This window comes from Plasmodium vivax, chromosome 12 (genome assembly GCF_000002415.2).
Source record: "Plasmodium vivax chromosome 12, whole genome shotgun sequence".
NCBI lineage: Eukaryota > Apicomplexa > Aconoidasida > Haemosporida > Plasmodiidae > Plasmodium > Plasmodium vivax.
Window position 1 is genome coordinate 955,904 of NC_009917.1, and position 21,897 is coordinate 977,800.

At 49.9% G+C, this 21,897-nt stretch overlaps 5 protein-coding genes across 5 annotated transcripts, besides 32 other annotated features; 4 read left to right on the forward strand and 1 right to left on the reverse strand.

Annotated features, from left to right (window-relative positions):
• Nucleotides 1–1,093: 1,093 nt before the first annotated feature.
• PVX_082395 (DNA-directed RNA polymerase III largest subunit, putative) lies at nt 1,094–7,511 on the forward strand (the record flags this gene model as incomplete). The annotated part of the gene is made up of 4 exons (XM_001614030.1): nt 1,094–5,525; nt 5,694–6,831; nt 7,005–7,217; nt 7,403–7,511. The coding sequence occupies 4 exons, from the start codon at nt 1,094–1,096 to the stop codon at nt 7,458–7,460; spliced, it is 5,841 nt and encodes a 1,946-aa protein (XP_001614080.1). The 3' UTR covers nt 7,461–7,511.
• Nucleotides 1,467–1,502: a microsatellite.
• Nucleotides 1,720–1,793: a microsatellite.
• Nucleotides 2,341–2,384: a microsatellite.
• Nucleotides 3,641–3,683: a microsatellite.
• Nucleotides 3,757–3,780: a microsatellite.
• Nucleotides 4,863–4,898: a microsatellite.
• Nucleotides 7,031–7,102: a microsatellite.
• Nucleotides 7,210–7,259: a microsatellite.
• Nucleotides 7,420–7,514: a microsatellite.
• Nucleotides 7,515–7,566: 52 nt separating this feature from the next.
• Nucleotides 7,567–7,647: a microsatellite.
• A 723-nt stretch (nt 7,648–8,370) lies between these two features.
• PVX_082390 (hypothetical protein, conserved) lies at nt 8,371–9,552 on the forward strand (the record flags this gene model as incomplete). Its single annotated transcript, XM_001614029.1, has 1 exon — nt 8,371–9,552. One exon carries the CDS (start codon nt 8,371–8,373, stop codon nt 9,550–9,552), a length of 1,182 nt encoding a protein of 393 aa, XP_001614079.1.
• Nucleotides 8,640–8,660: a microsatellite.
• Nucleotides 9,553–9,667: 115 nt separating the features above from the next.
• PVX_082385 (NAD-dependent deacetylase, putative) lies at nt 9,668–10,588 on the reverse strand (the record flags this gene model as incomplete). The annotated part of the gene is made up of 1 exon (XM_001614028.1): nt 9,668–10,588. The coding sequence occupies one exon, from the start codon at nt 10,586–10,588 to the stop codon at nt 9,668–9,670; it is 921 nt and encodes a 306-aa protein (XP_001614078.1).
• Nucleotides 10,228–10,289: a microsatellite.
• Nucleotides 10,362–10,410: a microsatellite.
• Nucleotides 10,589–10,697: 109 nt separating the features above from the next.
• Nucleotides 10,698–10,742: a microsatellite.
• A 502-nt stretch (nt 10,743–11,244) lies between these two features.
• Nucleotides 11,245–11,266: a microsatellite.
• Nucleotides 11,267–11,426: 160 nt separating this feature from the next.
• Nucleotides 11,427–11,455: a microsatellite.
• A 193-nt stretch (nt 11,456–11,648) lies between these two features.
• Nucleotides 11,649–11,674: a microsatellite.
• A 22-nt stretch (nt 11,675–11,696) lies between these two features.
• Nucleotides 11,697–11,719: a microsatellite.
• Nucleotides 11,720–11,918: 199 nt separating this feature from the next.
• Nucleotides 11,919–11,946: a microsatellite.
• A 268-nt stretch (nt 11,947–12,214) lies between these two features.
• Nucleotides 12,215–12,243: a microsatellite.
• Nucleotides 12,244–12,911: 668 nt separating this feature from the next.
• On the forward strand, nt 12,912–16,040 carry PVX_082380 (hypothetical protein, conserved; the record flags this gene model as incomplete). The annotated part of the gene is made up of 8 exons (XM_001614027.1): nt 12,912–13,749; nt 13,945–14,193; nt 14,335–14,410; nt 14,543–14,743; nt 14,888–14,977; nt 15,177–15,266; nt 15,415–15,548; nt 15,831–16,040. Exons 1-8 carry the CDS (start codon nt 13,702–13,704, stop codon nt 16,038–16,040), a joined length of 1,098 nt encoding a protein of 365 aa, XP_001614077.1. The 5' UTR covers nt 12,912–13,701.
• Nucleotides 14,967–15,006: a microsatellite.
• Nucleotides 15,253–15,283: a microsatellite.
• Nucleotides 15,854–15,878: a microsatellite.
• Nucleotides 16,041–16,796: 756 nt separating the features above from the next.
• Nucleotides 16,797–16,819: a microsatellite.
• Nucleotides 16,820–17,360: 541 nt separating this feature from the next.
• Nucleotides 17,361–17,382: a microsatellite.
• Nucleotides 17,383–17,795: 413 nt separating this feature from the next.
• Nucleotides 17,796–17,887: a microsatellite.
• A 1-nt stretch (nt 17,888) lies between these two features.
• On the forward strand, nt 17,889–20,897 carry PVX_082375 (PST-A protein; the record flags this gene model as incomplete). The annotated part of the gene is made up of 1 exon (XM_001614026.1): nt 17,889–20,897. The coding sequence occupies one exon, from the start codon at nt 17,889–17,891 to the stop codon at nt 20,895–20,897; it is 3,009 nt and encodes a 1,002-aa protein (XP_001614076.1).
• Nucleotides 19,376–19,503: a microsatellite.
• Nucleotides 19,936–20,056: a microsatellite.
• A 20-nt stretch (nt 20,898–20,917) lies between the features above and the next one.
• Nucleotides 20,918–20,952: a microsatellite.
• Nucleotides 20,953–20,959: 7 nt separating this feature from the next.
• Nucleotides 20,960–21,064: a microsatellite.
• Nucleotides 21,065–21,070: 6 nt separating this feature from the next.
• Nucleotides 21,071–21,213: a microsatellite.
• A 664-nt stretch (nt 21,214–21,877) lies between these two features.
• Nucleotides 21,878–21,897: part of a microsatellite that runs on past the window's edge.

Sequence of the window (21,897 nt, forward strand, 5' to 3'; positions counted from 1 at the left end):
CGCCCATTTCTGCCGCTGCTCCGATGGCTTCCCCCCATGAAGGGCCCTACACGGAGAGCATGCGGCAGATCGGTTCGCGTTTCCCCAGTTGTGCAAAAAAAAAAGAAACGAATTAACGATTTTTTTTTTTTTTTTTTTCCCATTTTTGTGTTTAATCGGGCGTGTCCCCGGTTGTTCCTGCATCACGTTTCCCCTCGTCGCACTTTCAATTTCAATTTGTCGTCTACCTCCAAACTTTCCCAAAAGGGAACGTCTACGAGCCAATTTTTTGGGACCTCCCCAGCAGGCGGTGCTGACAATAGGGCATCACATAAATGCTGCCTTCTTAAATGGGGCCACTTCTGCTACCCTGTGTATAAGCGGCCTACTATTTATAAGCCATTCGGGGAGGAATTGGCTTTTTTTTTGTTTCTTCCTCTTGACCCACTTGCCTTTTTCTTTGCTTCGCCGTTCTGCGGTAACGGGACAGCGCGTGCTCCCCCGCTCGTCAACTTAGGCTCGCTTTTGCAGCTATGTTCCGGGGCAAGGGAAAAAAAAAAAATAAAAATAAATAACCCGCGATGGGGGGAGGTCGTACGAGTAGGCAAAATTACGCCCCACTTGTGTAGTCACAAAAAGGGGCAGAAGAGAAGAAGAGAAGAGCAAAAGTGGTGACATCCCAAGGTGGGACCTCAGAAGAGAGAAAAAAAAACGATAATCGAGAAGCATCGCACAAGGGAGGCCTGCAATTGTTTCTTTCATTTTTTTCATTTCTTTCATTTTTTTGATTTTTTTTTTTTTTTGTTTTTTTCCCCATCTTGGTCATCCTGTTGGCTCCCCAGTGAACAGCCACTACCCCATGCACCGCTTGACTGTGTTGCCTCTCCCTCCTGCTGAGCTGTACATCTTGTGGGCTTCCTAAAGGGGGGGGTGGGAAGATCGCCGTTTCTGTGATAGGCTCGTCGGGGGAAAGGGAAAAGAAATCCGACAGGGGCAGGAGGAGAAAACCTACCTGGTGGGGGTTGCCTCTTTCGACGGGGAGTTGTGAGGCGGGACCATGGGGGGGGGAGCCACAGACATGATGGACGCAGCCAATGTGGTGGACGCAGCCAACATGATGGACGCCGCCAACCCTGCCAATGCGGCCAACGCGGCCAACGTGGTCAACGCCGCCAACAGGGCCAACGCGGTCAACGCCGCCCGCGTGACGGCGCTGCGGGGGGCGATCGAGCGCAGCAGCCTGCGCAAGGGGTTCGTGCAGGACGTGAAGAGCAACTGGGAAATCAAAAGCCTCAAGTTCGGAATTATGGACAAGGAGGAGATAATCAAATGCTCCGAAGTGAAAATTCTAAACAGAGAAATGTACAAGAACAACACGGGAATACCGTACCCTTACGGAGTTTTAGATCTCAAACTGGGAGCCCACAAGAGCAACTCCCTATGTGAAACATGCCACCGGAATTTTATGAACTGTTCAGGTCATTTTGGATACATAGAATTGAACTACCCGCTCTTCCACGTGGGGTACTACAAATACATCATCTACATTTTGTATTGCATCTGTAAGGTGTGCTCGCACATTCTGCTCACGAATGAGAAGCTGGAGTTCTATACCAACCTGAAGAGACGCACAGTTGAGGATAAGTTTTTTAAGAGGCACATCTTTAAGAAGATCCTTAACAGCTGTAAGAAGGTCACCAAGTGCTACCGCTGTGGGTACCCCCAGGGGGTAATAAAGAAAATCATCAAGCCGAGTTTAGACCAATTTATGAAGCTCAAGCATGTAATTAAGACAAAGGAAAATGGCAAAATGGTAATCAAAGAGGACGATTTGAATAGCCTCTATGTATTGAATCTATTTAAAAATATGAACCCATATCATGTGAAACTTCTAAACGTGGAAAGCCCAGAGAAGCTCCTCATAACAGCGTTGCTGGTACCTCCCAACACGATTAGACCGTCTGTGGTTATTGATGAGCATGGCACAGCAGAGGATGACTTGACATGCATCCTTTCGGAAATTACCCAACTGAATAACACCATCAATAACCAGTGCAGTAATGGCTACCAGACGAACCAGTTCCTTGGAAACGTAGAATTTCTGCAGCTACAAATTACGAGGTTTATTAATAGCGATTCTCCTGCCGTTTCGCAGTTACTTGCTACTCAAAATATTTCTAAACCGGGGAGGGGGATTTGCCAACGGTTGAAGGGGAAGGAGGGTCGCTTCAGGTGCAACCTATCGGGGAAAAGGGTCGATTTCTCAAGCAGAACTGTCATTTCGCCTGACCCCAATATCTCCATCGATGAGGTGGTGGTCCCGGAAAGCATTGCCATGAGGCTCACCTACCCGGAGAAGGTCAATCGGTATAACATGGCGAAGCTGAAGAGGCTCATACGGAACGGGACGAGCACCTGGCCGGGCGCCAACTACGTCATTAAGAAGGCGTGCGGCCAGGGGGGGGCCTCCCCGCGGGGGGACTCCCTCATCGACGTGGTGAAGCGCTACGTGGGCCATCCCAGCGGTGTGCTTCTCCCCACCGCCGCCTCAGTGGGAGACCCGCGCAGGGGCAACCCCGCCATCAACAAAATCAGCCTCAAGTACGCCAACAAAAGGCTCGTGGTGGAGAACCTGCAGGTGGGGGACGTGGTGGAGCGGCACCTGGTGGACGGAGACATCGTGCTGTTCAACCGGCAGCCCTCCCTCCACCGAATGTCCATCATGTGCCACAAGGCGAGGGTCATGAAGTACAAGACGTTTAGGTTCAACGAGTGTGTGTGTTCTCCCTATAATGCCGACTTTGATGGGGATGAGATGAACCTACACGTGCCGCAAACGGAGGAAGCCAGAGCAGAGGCCCTATACCTCATGAATGTAAAGAACAATTTGATTACGCCCAAAAATGGGGAAGTGATCATAGCCTTGACGCAGGACTTCCTGTCAGCTTCGTACGTCATCACCAATAAGGACACCTTCCTCGATAGGGACTCCTTCTGTTTGCTCTGCTCCTACTTCTCGGATGCGAAGGTGAATATAGATTTGCCTGTTCCGGCGATTCTAAAACCGAAGGAGCTTTGGACAGGCAAGCAGTTGATAAGTGTGCTCATCAAACCAAACACAAAGGAAAATACAATCATCAATTTTGAAATAAAGGAGAGGGAATATTCCACGAAAAATGGGGATCTCAAACATATGTGTTTGAACGATTCTTACGTATGTTTCTACAAGTCGGAGTTAATTTGCGGCTCTTTGGGGAAGAAGGTTCTAGGGTCCTCTAAGTATGGCCTGTTTTACTACCTCATCCACCACAACTCCTCCTACGTTGCTCTAAAAATTATGAATCGCTTTTCCAAGCTGACTAGTAGATATTTTTCTAACAAAGGAATGACCATAGGGATTGATGATGTCACCCCATCGGATACTCTCCTTCAAAAGAAAAAGGACCTCCTCCAAGCGGGTTACGAAAAGGTTAACAGAGAGATCGCCCTCTATAATGAAAAGAAAATGCAAATACAACCCGGATGTACTTTAGAAGAAACTCTAGAAATTAAAGTAAAAAATATATTAGATGATTTACGTAACGATGCAGGGAAGACATGCAACCAGTATTTGGATCACTTAAATAAGCCACTTATCATGTTTAACTCTGGAGCTAAGGGAGCTCTCATTAACATCGCTCAGATGATTGCTTGCGTGGGACAACAGAACGTTACCGGGCAGAGGATTCAAAACGGATTCATTAATAGGACTCTCCCTCATTTTAACTTCCACTGTAAAGATTCCGAGAGTAGGGGCTTCGTGCAGAACTCCTTTTACACGGGGCTCAACCCAACTGAGTTTTTCTTTCACACCATGTCTGGCCGAGAGGGGCTCGTAGACACGGCTGTCAAAACCGCCGAAACGGGGTACATGCAGAGGAGACTCATGAAGGCCCTCGAGGACCTATCCATTCATTACGACTTCTCAGTTCGCTCGTGCGATAAACAGATCGTTCAGTTCATCTACGGCGACGACGCTCTGAACCCCTCCTTCGTGGATAACAACAATTCCTATGCGCACCAATTTGACAAGATCTTCGACCACATCACCTCCATTTCGTCCAGCAACATTCTGCTCGCCTACGGCAGGCCCCCCCCCAAGCGATCAGCGGGGGAAGCGGCGACGAAGCGGTTATCTGGGGTAGCGGGGTTAGCGGCGCCCAAGCAGTTAGCCTTGTCTGCTGGGTCAGCGGTGCCCCCTAACCGCTTCGTCGCCGCCTCCCCCATTTCCCGCATCGCCCACCGGGTGGCCGCCAAGATGAGCGCCCCCGACGCGGCGCCCTTCATCCCCCTGGAGCACGACGAGCACTTCGTGCGGATGGTCATGCAGCGGGAGGGGCGCGCCCGCAGCGGCGGTCAGTCAGTGGAAGCGGTGGAAGAATCAGCGGAAGAATCAGCGGAAGAAGCGGAAATAAAGGGCGCCCTGAGTGTCTCCAAGCCGCCTCAGCAGCGCCACCACCAGAGTGAAACCGATGAAGGGGCGCCCGCCCAAAACAACTGCGTCCTGCCGCCGCTCCAACACCAGGCCATTGCAAAATTCGTAAACGACTATCGAAACGTAGTCGAGATAAAGAAGCTGGTGGATGAGAAGCAGGTCTGCCTGAGCGAGTCGGAAAGGCAGCTCGTGCGGGGCATGTACAGCCGGATGAGCAAAAACGTGGTGAAGAAGATAGAAATTGTTAACACGGTGTACCGGTCCGAGAGGGAGAAGGCGCGCAGGGGGAGGGCAAACGGGGGGGGAGCGACGAATGAAGTGGGTGTGACGGAAGCGGCGGGCACTACGAACGTGGTAGGCGTGACGGAAGCGGCGGGCACTACGAACGTGGTAGGCGTGACGGAAGCGGCGGGCGTGCCGGGCAGAGACACCACTATCGCTCACGCACAGGGCTACTTCCCCCGCAGGAGGAAAAGGCAGGCACAGCCGCACGTGGAGGAGGCGGCCCGGCTGTACGAAAGCAAGCTATACAGGCAAATGATAAAAAACGTAATCGCATTCGTGAGCGTCTTCGAGCACGTCGAAAAGAAGAAGCAACACTTCATCTTGCTGCCCTACGAAGTGGTGGAGTGGACCGACTTCCTCCTAAACTACCTGCCAGAGTTGATGCCAACAAACATATATGTGCATACGAAACTGTCTCAAAGGGAAAGCCCCACTCATCAGGAGAGGACCAAAGCGATGAATATCTTTATGAAAGAAATTAAAAAATGGCTAGTTGTGAAAGCCATCAATGTGTATAAGTACTTTAGGCATAAGAAGGGGCTTCACTTGATGAGGCGAAGCGATTACCTCAATTTCGTCTGCCCAGAGACGTATGAGCCATCTTGCCGTTACCTCATTTACGATTACCCCTTTGTGAATTTGAAGCAGCTGTACTTGTTCATTTTTTTTAATGTCTCGAAATATTTTAAGTATATCTCCGCTCCGGGGGACGCCGTGGGGTCCATTTCGGCCCAGTCCATTGGGGAGCCCGGCACGCAGATGACGCTCAAGACGTTTCACTTCGCAGGTAGGGCGGGTGGAGGAAGGGGGGAAGTGTACTTGGGGAGGATCTCGGTGGTGGCAGCGCTGAGGTGGTTCTCTCCCCCAAGTACACTTCCCCGTTCCACCGCTTCCCCCTTTCATCGCCTCTCCCCATCAACCGCTTCCCCCATTCCACCGCTCCCCCCCCCCGCAGGCGTGGCGAGCATGAACGTGACCCTGGGCGTGCCAAGAATCAAAGAGATCATAAACGCGTCGAGCACCATACAGACGCCCATCCTGAACATCCCCCTGCAGGTGAAAGACAGCTACAACTTTGCCCTAATGATGAAGTCAAAATTAGAGAAAACGACCGTTAGAGACATCTGCCTCTACATAAAGGAGGACTACACCGCTCGAGGCATCTTCCTCTCTGTGAAATTCAACGAGCAACTCATCCACAACCTTTTCCTAAACATAAATGCGTATACCATTAGGGATATCATAATGAGGCAGAGTCATATCAGCAAGATAAAGATTAATAAAATTCTTGTGGAGGTGGTGGATGCGTACAAGCTGCACATGTCTCTGAAGAACGACGAGTTTTTGTTTTTCCAAATGGAGGCCCTGAAGAAGGGGCTGCTGGACCTGCTCATTCACGGCGACAAGGACATAAAGCGCTGCATCATAAAGAAGGAGGAGGTGGAGGTCACGGACGGGGAGGCCAGCGGTGGGGAGGAAAGCGGTGGAGTGGTAAGCGGTGAACTGGTGCAACCAAGCGGTGAACTGGTGCAACCAAGCGGTGAACTGGTGCAACCAAGCGGTGAACTGGTGCAAACCACCGCGAAGGAAGGCGCCGGTGAGGCTAAGCTGCGAAGCATCATGGAGGCCTTCGACGTCCAAATGAAGCAAGAAATGTCAAAGGGGGAGATCCCACCAGGGGCGGAGGGAGAAGACGAACCCGTCGTCCACCTAGACACCATCAATATAGACGCCCTGAATTTTGAAAAAATAAATATAAATCAAATAAGGCATGAAAAAATTGACCATTACGATCGCGATGGGAATCTGTACAGTGGAGGGAATGGGCCGGAATGCGAAGAAAAAAAAAAAAAAAAAAAAAAAATAATTTACTCTATTCTTGTAGAGGGCAACTCGCTGAACTACGTCCTGGGGTTGGAGGGCGTAGACTTCAAGCACATCATTTCGAACCACGTGATTAACGTTTTTCAGGTGCTGGGCATCGAGGCCGCCAGAGTCACCATCATCAATGAGATAAAGAAGTGCGTCGAGGCCTACAGCATCGACATCGACATTAGGCACATCATGCTGCTCGCGGATATCATGGCCTTCACGTAAGTGCGGCATAAGCGGGGGAGTGCACGAAGGGATTACACACAGGGGAGTTACCTCGTGTGCGTGTACCTCCACGTATCAACCCCCTCCCTTTTCCGTGCTTCCTTCACCCTTTTACCACGCTTCTTTTACCCTTTTACCGCGCTTCCTTCACCATTTTACCGCTCCTCAGGGGAGACATCCTCGGGATAAACCGCTTCGGCATCCAGAAGGCCAGGCACAGCACGCTCATGCTGGCGTCCTTCGAAGAGACAAACGAGCACCTCTTCGTTTCCTCCTTCTTCAAAAACAGAGACGAAATAAATAACATCAGCGAGAGCATCATTGTGGGCAAGAACATCCCCATTGGCACGGGTGCCTTCCAGCTCCTCTACGACTACAAGTTGTGAGTGCGCGCGAGTGGTTGGCCGAGCGGTTGGTTGAGCGGCTGGTTGAGCGGCTGGTTGAGCGGCTGGTTGAGCGGCTGACCAGGCGAGTGCCTCCACCCTTGCCCACTCGATTCCCCCCGATTTGTTGCGCCCCACACATATGCACATGTGTACGCCCCCGTTTTTCACCTTTCCGTTGCAGCAACCGAGAGGAAAGGAAGCTCACCCTCCTGGAACGGGCTCAGCAGGAGATGGCCTAACGGAGAGATCTCACAACGGAGAGATCTCACAACGTGGGGAAGGCATGCCGGAGAGATGACGCGAACGTGGCACTGCCCGATGGGAAGCCAAGCCAGCTGAACTGGAAGAACCAAATGCCCATCGGAGAGGCCACGTCGTGGGGGGAGTTCCCACCCTTAAATCCCACTTGGAGGAAAAAAAAATGCGGGCAGTAGCCCACAGACTTGCGTTCTCCCACCTCCAGTGCGCCTCACCTACTTTTGTTTCCCTTCCGATTTGTTTAGCACACATGTGAATAGGCATGTGAATACGTACGTGCATACGTATGTATGTCCGTCCATTTGGCCCCTTTTTTTTTTCCTTCTTTCGAACCTTGCAACTGCATCAATTTAACTGCCCGTCGCGCTGTGAAGCGGTGAAAATCGCCAAGGGCGACTCCTAGTTGCATAATGGAGGTTATAATATTCTGGCAATTTTTTTTCTTTTGGCAAGCGGCAGTGAGTCGCCTACCCACATGGGGCGTTTTGCTTTGCGTTTTTTTTTCCCCTCTAACAACGTTAAAATGACGCGCTTTTTTTTTTTTTTTTTTTTTTTTACCTGCCCCATTTCGCTCCTTCGAAACATGGCTAGTACGTAGTTTGCGAGATGTACCCTGCGAGGAAGTGGCCACCTTTGAGGGGAAGGAAAAGGCACCTGCTGGGTGGAGCTCCGCGCGAGTGGGTCTACCCCAGATGGTCATCACTCATTTGTGCGCTATTTGTGGCATCATTGCGCTTTTTTTGTTTTTCTACGTTTCCACGTGAGAGGCGATAAACTGCGCTGACGCGAACGAGGGGGCGCTCCCCACAGCCACGTCGCACAACTGTTACGCCGCACAACTGCCACGCCGCCCAACCGCCGCTAACCCGCCGCTCACCCACCGCCACCCTAATGACGGACTTCCAGACGGCCTCCGGCTTCCTGGAGGAAATCAAAAACCTTTGCAGCGAGCTGCTGAACGCAACGGAGGAAGACGTGTTCAACAAGCTGAGCCTCTACGACGAGCTGGAGCAGAAACTTAACAAGCTGCAGCCAATAATAACGCGCATACGGATTCGTAGGAACGAGCAGGATGAGTCGAAGAGGACCTATGGAGTGAAGATGATCAAAAGTGTGGACACTCTCCTGGAGAGGTATGATCTGCTCTACAGAATCTACGAGGAGGAACTCACCATCTTTAAAGAGAACTACGAAATTGAAAAAAAAAATATCGTTGCGAAGAAGTTGCTGCAGGAGCAGCAGCGCAAGGAATATGAAGCGCAGCTACTCAACAGGGGGAGGGAAGAAACAAAAAAGGAGCACTTAGCTATTCAACGGATAAATGAGGAAAAAAAAAGGGCCCTACAAAACACACAGGAGGATCATGCTCATCGGATGAACCGCGTGGAAACGATAAAGGCGATCATTCAGGAGAAGTGCAGCTTCCTCTGTGACGAGATCGCCGCCGCGTGCGACCGGGGCGCGGCCGTGCAGTACGTGTACGCGCAGTTGGGGAGGCCTCCGGGGGGGGGCAGCCCCGCCAGCCCCGACACCGCCGCTAACCCTGCTACCCCCGCTAACCCCGCCAACTGGCCGCTCCCCCTGGTGGACTGCCTCTACCTGGTGTACAGGCAAAACGAATTCCAGCCATTCAAGGAGGCACTCCAAAATATCATCGAGTACCTAACGCACTTGCTCAAAAATGTAGATGACGAGCAAATGAAGCTAATCAACCTGATGAACCAGCAGTTCCAAAAGAATATACTCTCGAAGAGGGGCACTCTTCTCCTTTTCGTTCTGATTGGGTACGTGGTGAAGAAGGCGGGGGACGTGGGGCACGTGCTGAAGAAGCTTAACAGGCCAGTGGATGAGAAAAACATCTATATGTATTTGGAGGAGCCAGACATCGCTACTGACTACGAGGGGTGGAAATCTTGGTACGATGCTCTCCAAACTGCGCTCGATGTGCTCTGCTCCTTCTTCCGCTGCGTCAACAAGTACTCCGACGCCCCCACGGACGAGCAGGTGCGCCAGGCCTTTTTGTATTTGCGCGGGAAGTTTGCCGAGGCCCGCGTGAGAGAGGCCACTGGGTGAGGGAAGCGGCAGCGTGAGGGAAGCGACTGGGTGAGGGAAGCGGCAGCGTGAGGGAAGCAACTGGGTGAGAGAGGCCACTGGGTGAGTGGTAGCGGGGGGGCACTGGTGCGCCGCATCACCGATTAGCCGAGGTGCTATGCGTGGAATTGGCGCTCTGCGCTGCTTTGGCTCTCTGCTTAGTCTCCCCCGTTTGGGTGGCCCCCCCAGATTGAGTGGCCGCTTCGCTCCGCTCCGCCGCTCCACCCCCCTTGAGGAGGTCCGAGATGGCCGCCAACTCGCTGAACTTGGCGCGCACGTGGTAGTCGGACACTCGGTTGGTGATATACGTCTTGGAGATATTCACCTCAACGATTTTTTTCTTTTTCCTGTGGGCATGGTAACACAAATTGGTGGCAGTGGACACGGTGGAGGAGGTGCCGATGACCAACAGAAGGTCGCACTTATCTATCTCCTTCTCGGCTTGTTTCAAAAGAGACTTGGGAATCACCTCTCCAAAAAGAACCACATTAGGTTTAAAGATTCCCCCACAAGGGCATTCTGGAGGCAGCTGGTGCATAAAATGGGAAGTTTTCTGCAGCATGATCTTGTTCAGCTGAATGGTCTCCCTACATGTGCAGCAGCGAGCTTCGAACACACTCCCATGCAAGGGGATTACTTTGGAGTTCCCACTCTCCTCGTGCAACCCATCAATGTTTTGAGTGATGACTGTTTTTAAATAGCCAAGGCTTTCTAATTTGGAGAGAGCTGTATGGCCAGGGTTCAATTCTATTTCGTAATCGGATGAGATGTCTCTAATAACTTCCCATATTTTCTCTGGGGATTTCCAGAAGCCCCAAATGGTGCCATATATTTTTGGGTCATATTTGCTCCAGATGGAGCTGTTGGCGCCCCGGAAACTGGGGATGTTACTTTCTGCGGAGGTGCCTGATCCTGTTAGGGCCACTACGTACGTGCATCCCCTTATCATGCACGCCAGGTCCTCCAGCGTGATGCTCTTCGTCACCCTCCTCCGGGCGAACAGCATTAGGTTCCCCATTGGGGAGTGGCTACGCGCGCTCGCAAAGGGGCAGCCCGAGAAAGCGGCTTCACCGAGGTAAGGTGCGGTCACCACGGTCAGATGAGCTTTCACATGAAATTGGGTGCTATCAGAGCGGTCAAATGAATTTTCACCTGAAGTTGGGTGCTATCAGAGCGGCCAAATGAATTTTCACATTAAATTGGGAGTTCTCCCCGTTCGGCGCTCCTCCCGCAAAAGAGGTAACCCACTTGGCAAGGTGCCAATCTTCGTTGCAAACAAACGGCGTGCCGCTTAATGTCTACGCGATGGCGAAAATTGCTGCCACATGTTTGCCGACCTCCGACGTGATACAACAGTTTAAGTGATATTGTTAGCGCGAAGAGGCAGCAATTTTTTTTTTTTTTTTTTGCAAAGAAAAACAGGGGTGACTTCAACGATGCGCTTTCCGTTTGCCCATCCGCACGCACGCATTTAACTGCTTCACCTTTGACGTACCAAAATGTGCGCTGGCAAAATGGGACGCAATTGGTACATCCTTCGTTTCCCACTTGAATTTTCTTTTTTTTTTTTTTTTTTTTTTGGCCTGCGCAACAGTGGCGCGGATTCCCCTGACCGACACGCCTTTACAGTTTAGCAATTTTTTAAAAAGCGATCGAAAATATGCAACTGCGCGGAGATGCCATTCGCACAGGTGTGTGCATGTGCATACCACGTCTGTTGTGACGCTTCTTTTTTTACCATTTGGAACCACTTATTGCGAACCCTTTTGGCTGCCTGATGAAATAAAGCGACTTTCCAAAATGATTCACCCCAGGTGGTGATTTCTCCCCTTTTACGTTGCTAATGGGGGCAGGCAAACACATACGTTGCATAAGCACAAAGGGCATACGTACATTTTCCTTCACGCGCGATGGACGAATTTCCTCACCCAGAGGAAGCACCGACCAAACAGGCCCATCAACCTGCTTAACATGTTTCTTTAACCCCCCAGAGGGATATACCCCTCAGTTGGTTAACACGGCCTAACACGCGAAAACGATGCAGCAAATACCGCTCGATGGAACTACCTTAAACCGAAATGCGGAGGGCGCATGGCCAAAGGAATAACCATCGAAGTTATCTCATTAGCTCCTCTTAGCAACCTGCATCACTGCGCCGCTCAATTGCAACTGCCGCCCCCCCATCCGTATTGTATGCAAAAGTGCATACTCACGGGCTGCCGCCATACCCTAAGACTGCACCACCCCACCACACCGTTTTTTTTTTTACGCTCCTAACAGCGTCGTTCTTTGTGCCCCTCCGTTTTGTTACGGCAGAAACAACATCCCTTAACAAGAAGGTGCCCCAAGGGGGCGTTGAAAATGCCGGGAATATGAAGGGGGAAATCAAAACACGCCTAAGTTGTTCCCCCACCTACGCGTTGGTCCCTCCGCCGCACCTCCCTTCCCCATCAAATAGCCTTAAAAGAATTTAAAACTACGTGATGGAAAAGGGAGGCGCGGCAGACGGACCAACGTTTCGGTCGAAGAGCAACGAAGGGTGAAGAGATTATCTCTTTAGGTTAAAATAAAATAACGATATAATTTCATGCGTACGAAACGAATTAAATCGCTGAGTGTAGTTTAACCAGGGGAAGGCGGTGGAGCCAATGGGGTGGTGTGGTTGCTTATTTTCTTCGTTGGTTCCTCAGCAGGGCGTTCGATAGCTGAGCAGCAGCTGGCAGTTATCCACCGTATTGTTAACGTATGTGAATAACTTCGCACCAGTGAAACGCTTTGGTTTGTTTAATCAGTGGCGACTGCTTTGGAGCGGCCATAAAAAGTTAGCGGCCTTGTAAAGCGAAAGAAAAGGTAAATTAATTGAGGGGGGAAATGCAGAGGGTACGCTATACGGTATGGTAGGCATATCTTTTTCCCCTTATTGTAAAAAGAGAAAAGGCCATCCACCGTTGAGCATTCTCCATAAAAGGAAAAGAGCTAAAACAAAAGAGCAGACAAAAGGCAGAGAAAGCTGTGCAGTGAAGAGTGGCACTTTTTTACCCTTTACATTTGAGAAGAGGTAAAATATATTTTTTGGTGCCCCTTCGGGTGGAAAAAAAAAATTCTCTTCATTTGTCGTGACGGTTCGTTCATTCTCTATCAAGGGGGTCCATTCAAATGGCATCTTTTGTGGCACTCTTTTCATGTCACTTGGTATTTTTTCTCTTTTTTCTCTTTTTTTTTGTGCTACCCCGCGGGGGCAAAACGGGGCTGCTAACTAGCGCACCATCTACTATGTACAATTTTGAACGCCAAAGTTGTACCTTTCGATTTGAGCAGCGGTGGAAAATGACCGTCGTTTAGGGGGGGGAACACAAATCAGTTGTTTTGCTTTACTACTTTTAAGAAAGCGTTTTTTCCTCCCCGTTGGAGATTACCTCGTGGTGGTTATTCCCTCGGCAAAGGTTCCCCTTTTTGGGGACGCCTCACCCAGCGGTACCTCCCTCATGCATTACGTGGCTTTGCCTGACGTGGCCTTGCCTGACGCGGCTATGCCCACGCTGCCATACGTACGTACATCACCTGCACACTTCTGCGCGAGGGGCGAAAATATGTTGCCGTCGAAGGTTCCTACAGGTGGCCAGAAAAATTGCCATCTTATCCTCCCCCATCTGTACGGGCAAAAAAAAGGGGTAAAACAGAAAGGGGTGATTTCTACAAAATGACGCAACACGGCACACCTCTGTGCGTAGCGACAAAGGGGATGCGATTCTGTCCAGGTCACGACAGAGCCATTCCGGCCACGCGGCGCAAAAGGTAAACTGTTCACCGGAGGGAAATGCACATCTTTCGAGGGGTGAAAAAGAAAAAAAAAAAAACAAATAAAATAACTTGTAGCATCCCGCTTGGCAAATAACATAGACGTTGTTCAGCGTCCAAATGACACCCCCATCGTTAAGCGCAACGTCAGCTTCGATTTTTCACTCATTTTTTTTTCTTCAAATTTGGTCGCTGTTTTTGTGGGCGGCCACAGCGTAGACGCCAGTTTGGGGCATCATTTTTGCACTGCTAAGTGGGCATTCACGTGTTAGCCCCAAACTAGGAGGGAAACCCCCATCAGGCGAACCGCAGATAACCCCCATCAGCCGCACAATGGATGAACACATTTTAAAGAGGCTAACCAGCAGGGAGCTCAAAAGGGTACCCCCCTCCCGAAAAAAAAAAAAAAAAAAAAAAAGAAAACTATCAACAAAATTGTCAAAAAAATTACCAACCAAGTTGTCACAAATTTGTCACAACATTTCCCCCCTGTCCATTTTCTAAAACGGCTTTATCGCCCGATAACCTGCCAAGCAGGTGTTCCCCCACTTTGACGCTCCACCCCCTTCTCGACAGACTATTTTGCAAAAAGCGAAAGACATTTTGGAAGAAAGGGAAAGAAACCCAAGTGAGAGGGGCAAAGGTAATACGGCCACGGAAAAGGCAGCCACGGAAAATGCAACCACCTCAAATGAACCGTGTTGTAATAAAAATCCTGGGGGAGCAGTAGTGGGAGGTTCGGATGTGGTCGGGGATGCTCCCCCGGACAAGCAGGACATCTCTTTCCACAGTTTGCAAGACTTCTCTTGTAAATATCTCAAAATGGTTGGTTTGATCAAAACATGCAAAATTATGACCAACTACTTTTTTTGTGTGTAACCCTTTTCGCCGTTTGTTTTCCCTCCCCCCATCCTTTGCGTTAATTTTGCCTCTCCCTTTTTTTACAAAACACCGCTTCCCACGCAGTGCCAAGTGAACATGCTGAACCACGCGAACGTCGAATACGAGTTGGTCATCTCCTTCATGCGAACCTTCAACAGTGGTTATGCGTGTCTTCCTATGCACAAGCATGTGCGAAATGCACGCGTATGTGTTTCGCATGGGGGCTCCTCTTCCGCATGTACCCTAACCCTAAAACCTCACACTCAACACACACATGATGACACCTGTGCAGAGCTCAAGTTTCAGCTGAACCTAACCAGCGCCGACGACCAGGGGGACGAGAAAAACTCAGTGCTTCACCAGATGGCCAACCTGTTCGCGGACAAGCTTATTTGCTACTGCACTACCCCCATGGCTGTTGTGGCCCCCCATGGAGATAGCGAGGGCGGCCTTCTGGGTGACGAGCTCCTGGAGCAGATTCGTTTCTTTTTCAGTAAGCGCTCTGGGCAGAGCGATGCACGGGCATACAAACCTGCCTGTGTCTGTATGCGTGCACACGTGCAACGTGTGGTTATTCTTCTTCTGGTCAGGAAATGCCGAAGTCATCTCCTTCCAATTGACACCGCTCCCTACGCAGAGCAAATCGAAGAGAAGAGCCACGATAACCTCCTATTCAACATGTGCCTTGGCAAAATTGCGGAATGCATCTTCAAATTTAAGCCAAAAGGTAATCCGCCTTAAATGTTTCCCAACTAAAACATAGATGGGCAATTCGCATGGCCACATTTTATTTGCTGCACTGTTGGCGTGGGCTTCTCTGCTTGCTCATACCTGGCGTACATTACGTTGGCTACTTTGCCGTGTCGTACTCGCTTTACTCATTTGTATGTTTTTTTTTTTTTTTTTTTTTTTCCCCTTTTAAATAGCCGAGGAAGTGGCTAGCTGGATTTCCAGGCAGGCGCTGGCCGACCTGGTGAAGGCCCTACTGGGCGACAACTTAAAAAGATACGAACAGTGTAATATTACGCACGGGGAGAAACGCGCAAGGAAGTGTGTGCACGCATGGGAAAATGTGCGTCCCAACTGGGGAGCTGCGCCGTCCAACCAAGCATCTCACACTTCGGACACATCGCACAACTCACCCGCTGAAAACCGAACTGCCAGGCATCATCTGCATGACGGACTTTATAAAAGAAAGACACGCGAAATTGAGTTTCGCCCAAGTTGACAACGTTGTACTCATGATCGAGATCGTTCAATACGCCATTGTTTACCTGTCTGAGCGGAAATACAACACGGTATAGGGGTGTAATGCGACAATTTGGCTAACCCTCCTAATTATGAAACACCTTTTTTTTGTAATGCAACACTTTTATTCTTTTCTTTCGCAGAAATGCTCCTCATTCGTGAGGGAGGAATGGTTTGAGCATTTCACAGATTTGGTATGACCTGTTCAGGCAAAAAAGGAGAAAAAAAAAAAAAAAAAAAAAAAAATAGCCAATATATGCTAGCTAGCTAAAAAATCGCTTACTCCTATTTTTTTTTACACCCGACATTTTCTCCACCTCTCCCGCGCACAGCTGCATACGCTAAAGAACTCCGAGTGGAAAATATTCTTCTACCAACTGATAGTCGCGGAAACGTTTCTTTACGAGAAGAAGGCGGAAAACACGAACAAGGAGTTTAACAGCTATTACAAGCAGCAGCTGGAGGTGTGGAGGCTGAAAAATACGTCGTACTCCAAGTGGTTTAAAATTGAGATGCCCCTCTCGCTCAGTTTGTTGAAGTGATCGGCGGGGGGGCTGCCTACACAGGGAACTACCTAAAATTATGCACAAACACGGACATATGTAGCCTTCACGCCCTCGCGCGCGATGGTATGACGGCACGATCGCATGGTTGCATGATCGCATTGCCACGCTACTACTCTACTACACTACTACACGTTCGTTCAAATCCGAACGACCGCGCGGGGCGCGCCCCTCCATACGTACACCGCACACGTGCATATACGCAGAATACAGTGGTATTTCTCTGGCTACTTTACGGGCCCCATCCCCTCAATTTGCTTCCCCTGTGTGGTGGATATGCGCCACGTGAATGCATCCATACGTACATGCGAGTGCAGCAATTGGGTGTTTTTTGTCGTACCCTCATGTACACGCTTTGCGGGGGAGCCACCTAAACATCGTACATTCGGCTGATGCGATGTGATGTGATGTTATGTAATGTTATGTAATGTAAGGTGATTTTTTTTTTTTTTCCGCCTTGTACTTGCCAAAAAGGCGTACTTTTTTTTTTTTTTTTTTTTTTTTTTTTGCCGTTCTTCCCGTCCTTTTTTCTGAGCATTTTTGGGAAAAGGGGATAAAATTTAAAAATATGAAGCGAAGAAATTGCGGTTAAAATTGCCGCTAAATTTGCCGCTAATTTTGCCACTAATTTTGCCGCTAATTTTGCCACTAATTTTGCCGCTAATTTTGCCACTAATTTTGCCGCTAATTTTGCCACTAATTTTGCCACTAATTTTGCCGCTAATTTTGCCACTAAAATTGCAAGGCTTGGCAGCGCTTTGCTATTTTTTTTTTTTTTTTCACTCCCGTTCCAGCTTGGATAAGTGAGCGAAAGTTTACCCGCCCTTCCACTTCTTCCACCTCTTCACTCTTTTTTTTTTTTACATTCTTGCATCCTTTTTCCCCCTTTTTGGGTAATTTTTTTTCACGAACTTTCAGCGATAACGGCCTTCCCTTCGAACGCTTCGATTTGTGCCGTGCCACTTGGAGTGTACCTTATAGGTATATTTCGAGGCTAGCCAAAGTGTTTTTTTTTTTTCCTTTTACTTCCCGCCCACAACGCGTTACTCCATTATGCTAAAATAAGAAGGCTGGGCCTACGCCAAGCACATACATACATACGTATACACGCGTGGTTCTCGTGTGGAAGAACCTCCGGTGCGTCATTTGGTTGGCGCCTAGCCACAATTCTTTGCATCCTATTTTTTTCTTTCCCCATGGGGTATCCCTCCGTTCATGTAGAGATGCTTACGGCAAGTGCATCTTCTGCGCAGGTTTCAATTACGTCATCTCGCGCGTGGTATAAGTTTAGCAAAGAGGTGTAGCGTCGCGCTGTTCACTTGTTGTGAATAATATACATGTTTTGTTTATTTTTTTTTTTTTTTTTTTCCATTTCATCCCGCGCGAAGGGTGATGCAGTGCCACCGCAGGTGCGCGTAAACTCGTGTGAGCACGCCTAGTAGTACAGTTGCACAGTTGCATAGCTGCATACCTGCACAGCTGTGTAATTTGGGGGGCGCGCCCGGACAGCCCCAGGCGTAGCGACTGAGAGAGGCGCGCCAGCTCGCCGCCCACGGGAGGTCCGACATCCACAGGCCTTCTTCCAGCGGCAGCCCGTAAAAGCGGTTTGTTAATGACCCAAAGAGGAGGACCCCGTGTGCGCGAGCACGAAACGGACGAATAGGTCAGCCGTTCCGGTTAGCCCTACTCAGGTTAGCGCTGCTCAGCTTAGCACTACGCAGGTTAGCACTGCTCAGGCTAGTGTATAGCCCCTCCCGTTTGGCAACGGCCTCTTGACCACCCCCCCTTTTTTGTAACCCTGAGGGGCCCCGCCAAGTCCGCCGAGGCATGTCCGAACAGGAAAACCGGAGCATATTAGCGACGAAAGGAAGCAGCGAATCCATGGTCAAAGGGAATCATGCAGAGGGGGAGCCCGAGTTACTCCAGGGGATAAGCAGCGAGGGGGGCGAAAACAAGGCGAGCCACTCCCCCAATGAGTCGCGTCTCCCACATGAGGTGGCTCGACCCAAGAGTCACAGCGCAAGGGTAGCACAGCCCAACAGGAGCAATGTGGCGAGTGACAAGCTGAAGACGAGTCTAAGTGAAGATAAGAGGGACAAAAAATACACCAACATTCTGTATGACGATGGAAACCCAGAAATCACCTTCTTTGTAAATAAGGAAAATTTAAAAATAGCGAAATATGCGTGGAGAGTGGAAAATCCAAAGGCATATGTATTCGCCTTGCATGGAATCACATCCCACTTGAGAAATGAGTACCTAAATTTTATGGGTAGACCATCATGGGTTGATGAGAGGCAGCAGAAGGGGGAAATGGCTAGCTGCGTGGTTGGCGGTGATTATGACTTTATGCAGGGGAGCAATTTCTCCTGCTGGGATTCAGCCCTGTCTGTTAGCAAGTCTGATGGGAAGGACGCTGATGGGAGGGATGCTGATGGGAGGGATGCTGATGGGAAGGATGCTGCGGGGAAGGACGATAGTGGGAAGGCTGCTGATGGGAAGGACGCTGATGGGAAGGATGCTGTTGGGAGGGACGCTGATGGGAAGGACGATGGTGGGAAGGCTGCGCAGGGGGAAGGGGGCGACAATTTGGTAGGCCTCCCTGGGGAGGGCACGCCCGCGGGTGCAAGCAGTGGCGCAAATATAGGTAACAATATGGGCAACAGTGCTGGCGCAAATATGGGGAACATCTCGCACAGGGATGCCCGAAAAAGCAAGCAGGAAAAAAAAAAGAAGAAGAAGAAGAAGAAAAAGAAAAAGGAAAAGGAGAAGGAAACGGAGAGGAGAAAAAAAAAAGGACCATCGCACACCCTTGCAGATGACGGAAGCGCTGTGGGGTGCTCGTTTAACAAAATTCTGCAGACCAATTGGACGAAGGACATGAAGATCATAAACGAGACGAACAACATGCTGTATGATTATTGCCAGCCGAGAGAGTGTGATGATGATGATGACTCCTCAGGGGTTTCATCATCTGGTGACTCCTCCCATTATGGGGAGAAAAAAAACCTGGAGAGGAAGCTCACCATGTTTTTGTCCTGCTCCTCCTGCATTACCAATATAAACGAGGGGTCGAACCATTTAAATAGCAAATTTAACTTTGGGAGTGGGGAGAGCGGTGGTCACCCTGTTTATCAGAATGATAGGGGGGAAGGGGAGGGTCCCCGGGATGGTGCCGACCGGGGTGGAGACTACCCCAAGAGGATGAAACTGAACAGTGAAAGCAGCAACAAAGGAAGCGACGACACGAGTAGCGACGACACCAGTGACGACACCAGTAGTGATGAAGACATAATCGATGATGAAAATGTGTTGCTCCCAAATAAGTCAGACACTCAGGTTAACTACGATTCTAGTGTCTATTACTGCTCCATGTGTGGCATCTGCAACTACTGCAACTGTGGGGTAAGGACCCTCTCATATAAAAATAGCTGGGTGGAAAAATTTAACCAAAATGGGTTCTCTTTCTTCGGGATAGACAATCAATCGCATGGACTCTCCGAAGGGTTTAAAAATTACCGGTGCTATGTAGAGGACTTTGATAGCTTCATAGCGGATACACTGCAAGCGTTAGAAATTTTTATTAAAGAGTGGAAAGAAAAGGATGAGTTAAAGCCAATTATCATTATGGGCTTATCTATGGGTGGCTGTATCGCTTTGAAAACGATGGAAGCTATCTTTCGGCTGAACAAGGAATGGAAAGGCTACGTCAAATCTCTCGTTCTGGTCTCCCCAATGATCAGCTTAGGGAAACAAAAGAACAAAATTAGTAATAGACTGCTCATTTCCGCTACGAAGTTTTTGAAGTACTTTTTTCCTCTCCTCCCGGTTAATGTAAAGGAAAGTAATGCTAGGTACCCTTGGATTAAACACGACTCAGAAATTGATCCCCATCAGTACTGTGGACCCCTCCGCATAAGAATTGCAGCCGAGTGTGTTAGTGCTGCTGATAGTTGCTTAACTTATAAGAACTTAAAACACATTGACGAAAGCGACATTGACATTATGGTGATTCAGTCGAAGAATGACTGCTTGGTGGATCCCATGGGGGCCGTTGACTTTTTGAGAAAAATGATTCGCCTTCACAGTAGGAGAGAGAGACGAAAAAATGCATCTATTTTAGATGCAGAAAGGATTCGTTTGGCTAGTTCTGTTTTCTCCAGGGAAATCAGTGAAAAGAAGAGGGATTCCGTAGGCCCTAGCGATTCTACATTTATCGGCAGTGCCTACAACCCCGGGGAGGACGACCTCAGTGGTGACCCCTCCTCTGTGGCGCTCCCCCGTGAGAGCAGCACACACATCGGTGCAGCTGCGCAGGGGATGGGTCACCTCACCGCCGATGGGAAGGTCGCCCCTTCGAGAGAAGAAGCGGTGGCGAGCAAGTACAGCGGCAGTGGCTTTACCGCGAATGGTAGTCACCTCCCGTCGGAGCGGCAGGCACTGCTTCACGACGAAAGGAAGGAAGACCACCACCAGCAGCAGCAGCAGAAGCAGCACCAGCAGCACCCCCCCCCCATGTTTGCTAAACCCTCCCTGTCCATTGAATCCTCCAGCCGAATACTCCGAAATGACAGCCACTTCTCCATGGGCAGTTCCGAGGATGACGTGAAGGGGGAAAAGGGCATATGGACGCCCTTCGACCACGGCTACTATAAGTCCTTCAATTTGAAGAAGCTGCAGGGCGTCGGCGGGGTGGCGGACCTCCCGGGGGAGGACCAGTACAAGAATCTCAGCGTATACATTTTGAAGTACGGCTGCCACACGCTTCCGGGGGAGCCCCACAGCCGCGAGACCGTCACGCTGCTGGTCGACTGGCTCAACCGCATATGCAGCTGATTCGCGTGGGGGGGAAGCCGTTGTGGGGCGGAAGCGTTTGTGGGGCGGAAGCCTTTGTGGGGGTGGCTTTAGGGGTGGCTCTAGGAGGGGTCTCCCCTGGGTTGGGTCTCTGGCGGACCAGTCACACGGGGGCACGCTATGCTGCTGCACCGTTGTCGATGCAGCTGTGCTGAGGCCAGTTCCCCGTGCTCCAGACCCACATGTCCCTTTTCACGTTCCCTCGTTTGAATCTTCATTTCTTTTTTTTTTTGTAACAAGGTAATGTGTCGCATGGGTAGAGCATTTTTTTTTTTTTTTTCTTTTTCCTACATGCACAGATGTGGTCATTTCGCGGGGGACGCGCCTGTACATCGTTTTTCATGCCGAAGGCGTCCAGGGGGGCTTCACTCCACGTTGCTCTGTTGTGCTCTGTTGTGCTCTGTTGTGCTCTGTTGTGCTCTGTTGTGCTCCGTTTTTGCTCCTTTTTGCTTCATCTCTATTTTTTTAATTTTTTTGGTTGCCGAGTTTCCCACGGGAGCGCGCCGTCACTGTGCGATTGTGCCATTGTGCTATTGCGCAATCGTGCCTATATGTGCACGTTCGAATGAGCGCCTTTGTGGGCCTTTGGTGGCCCCTCTTTTTTTTAGTCTACGCGGAGGCCTATTTGCAGCGCGTGGGAGCTACACATGTGTGTATGGGTGTATATCCTGCTGTGGGCGAGCTCCAGTCGAATGGACGCGCCTCCCACCACAGCGGGGGGTTGAACGCTCTTCACGTGCACGTTTGCGAATTCTCCTCCCCTTTTTTTTTTCCCCACCATAAGTGATTCTTTTAATTTTTCTCCTTTTTTATTTCCTTTTAATTTTGCCTTTTAATTTTTCCATTTTTCTTACCTATTTTTTTAATTATAAAACATCCCTCCGTAGCAACCTTCTCCATTTTTACCCCCTGCCGGGTTTGTAAATTTTTAAGCGGATGTGCCAGGTTGGCCCCTTTGTGGGGTCTCTCTCAACCGGTTGCA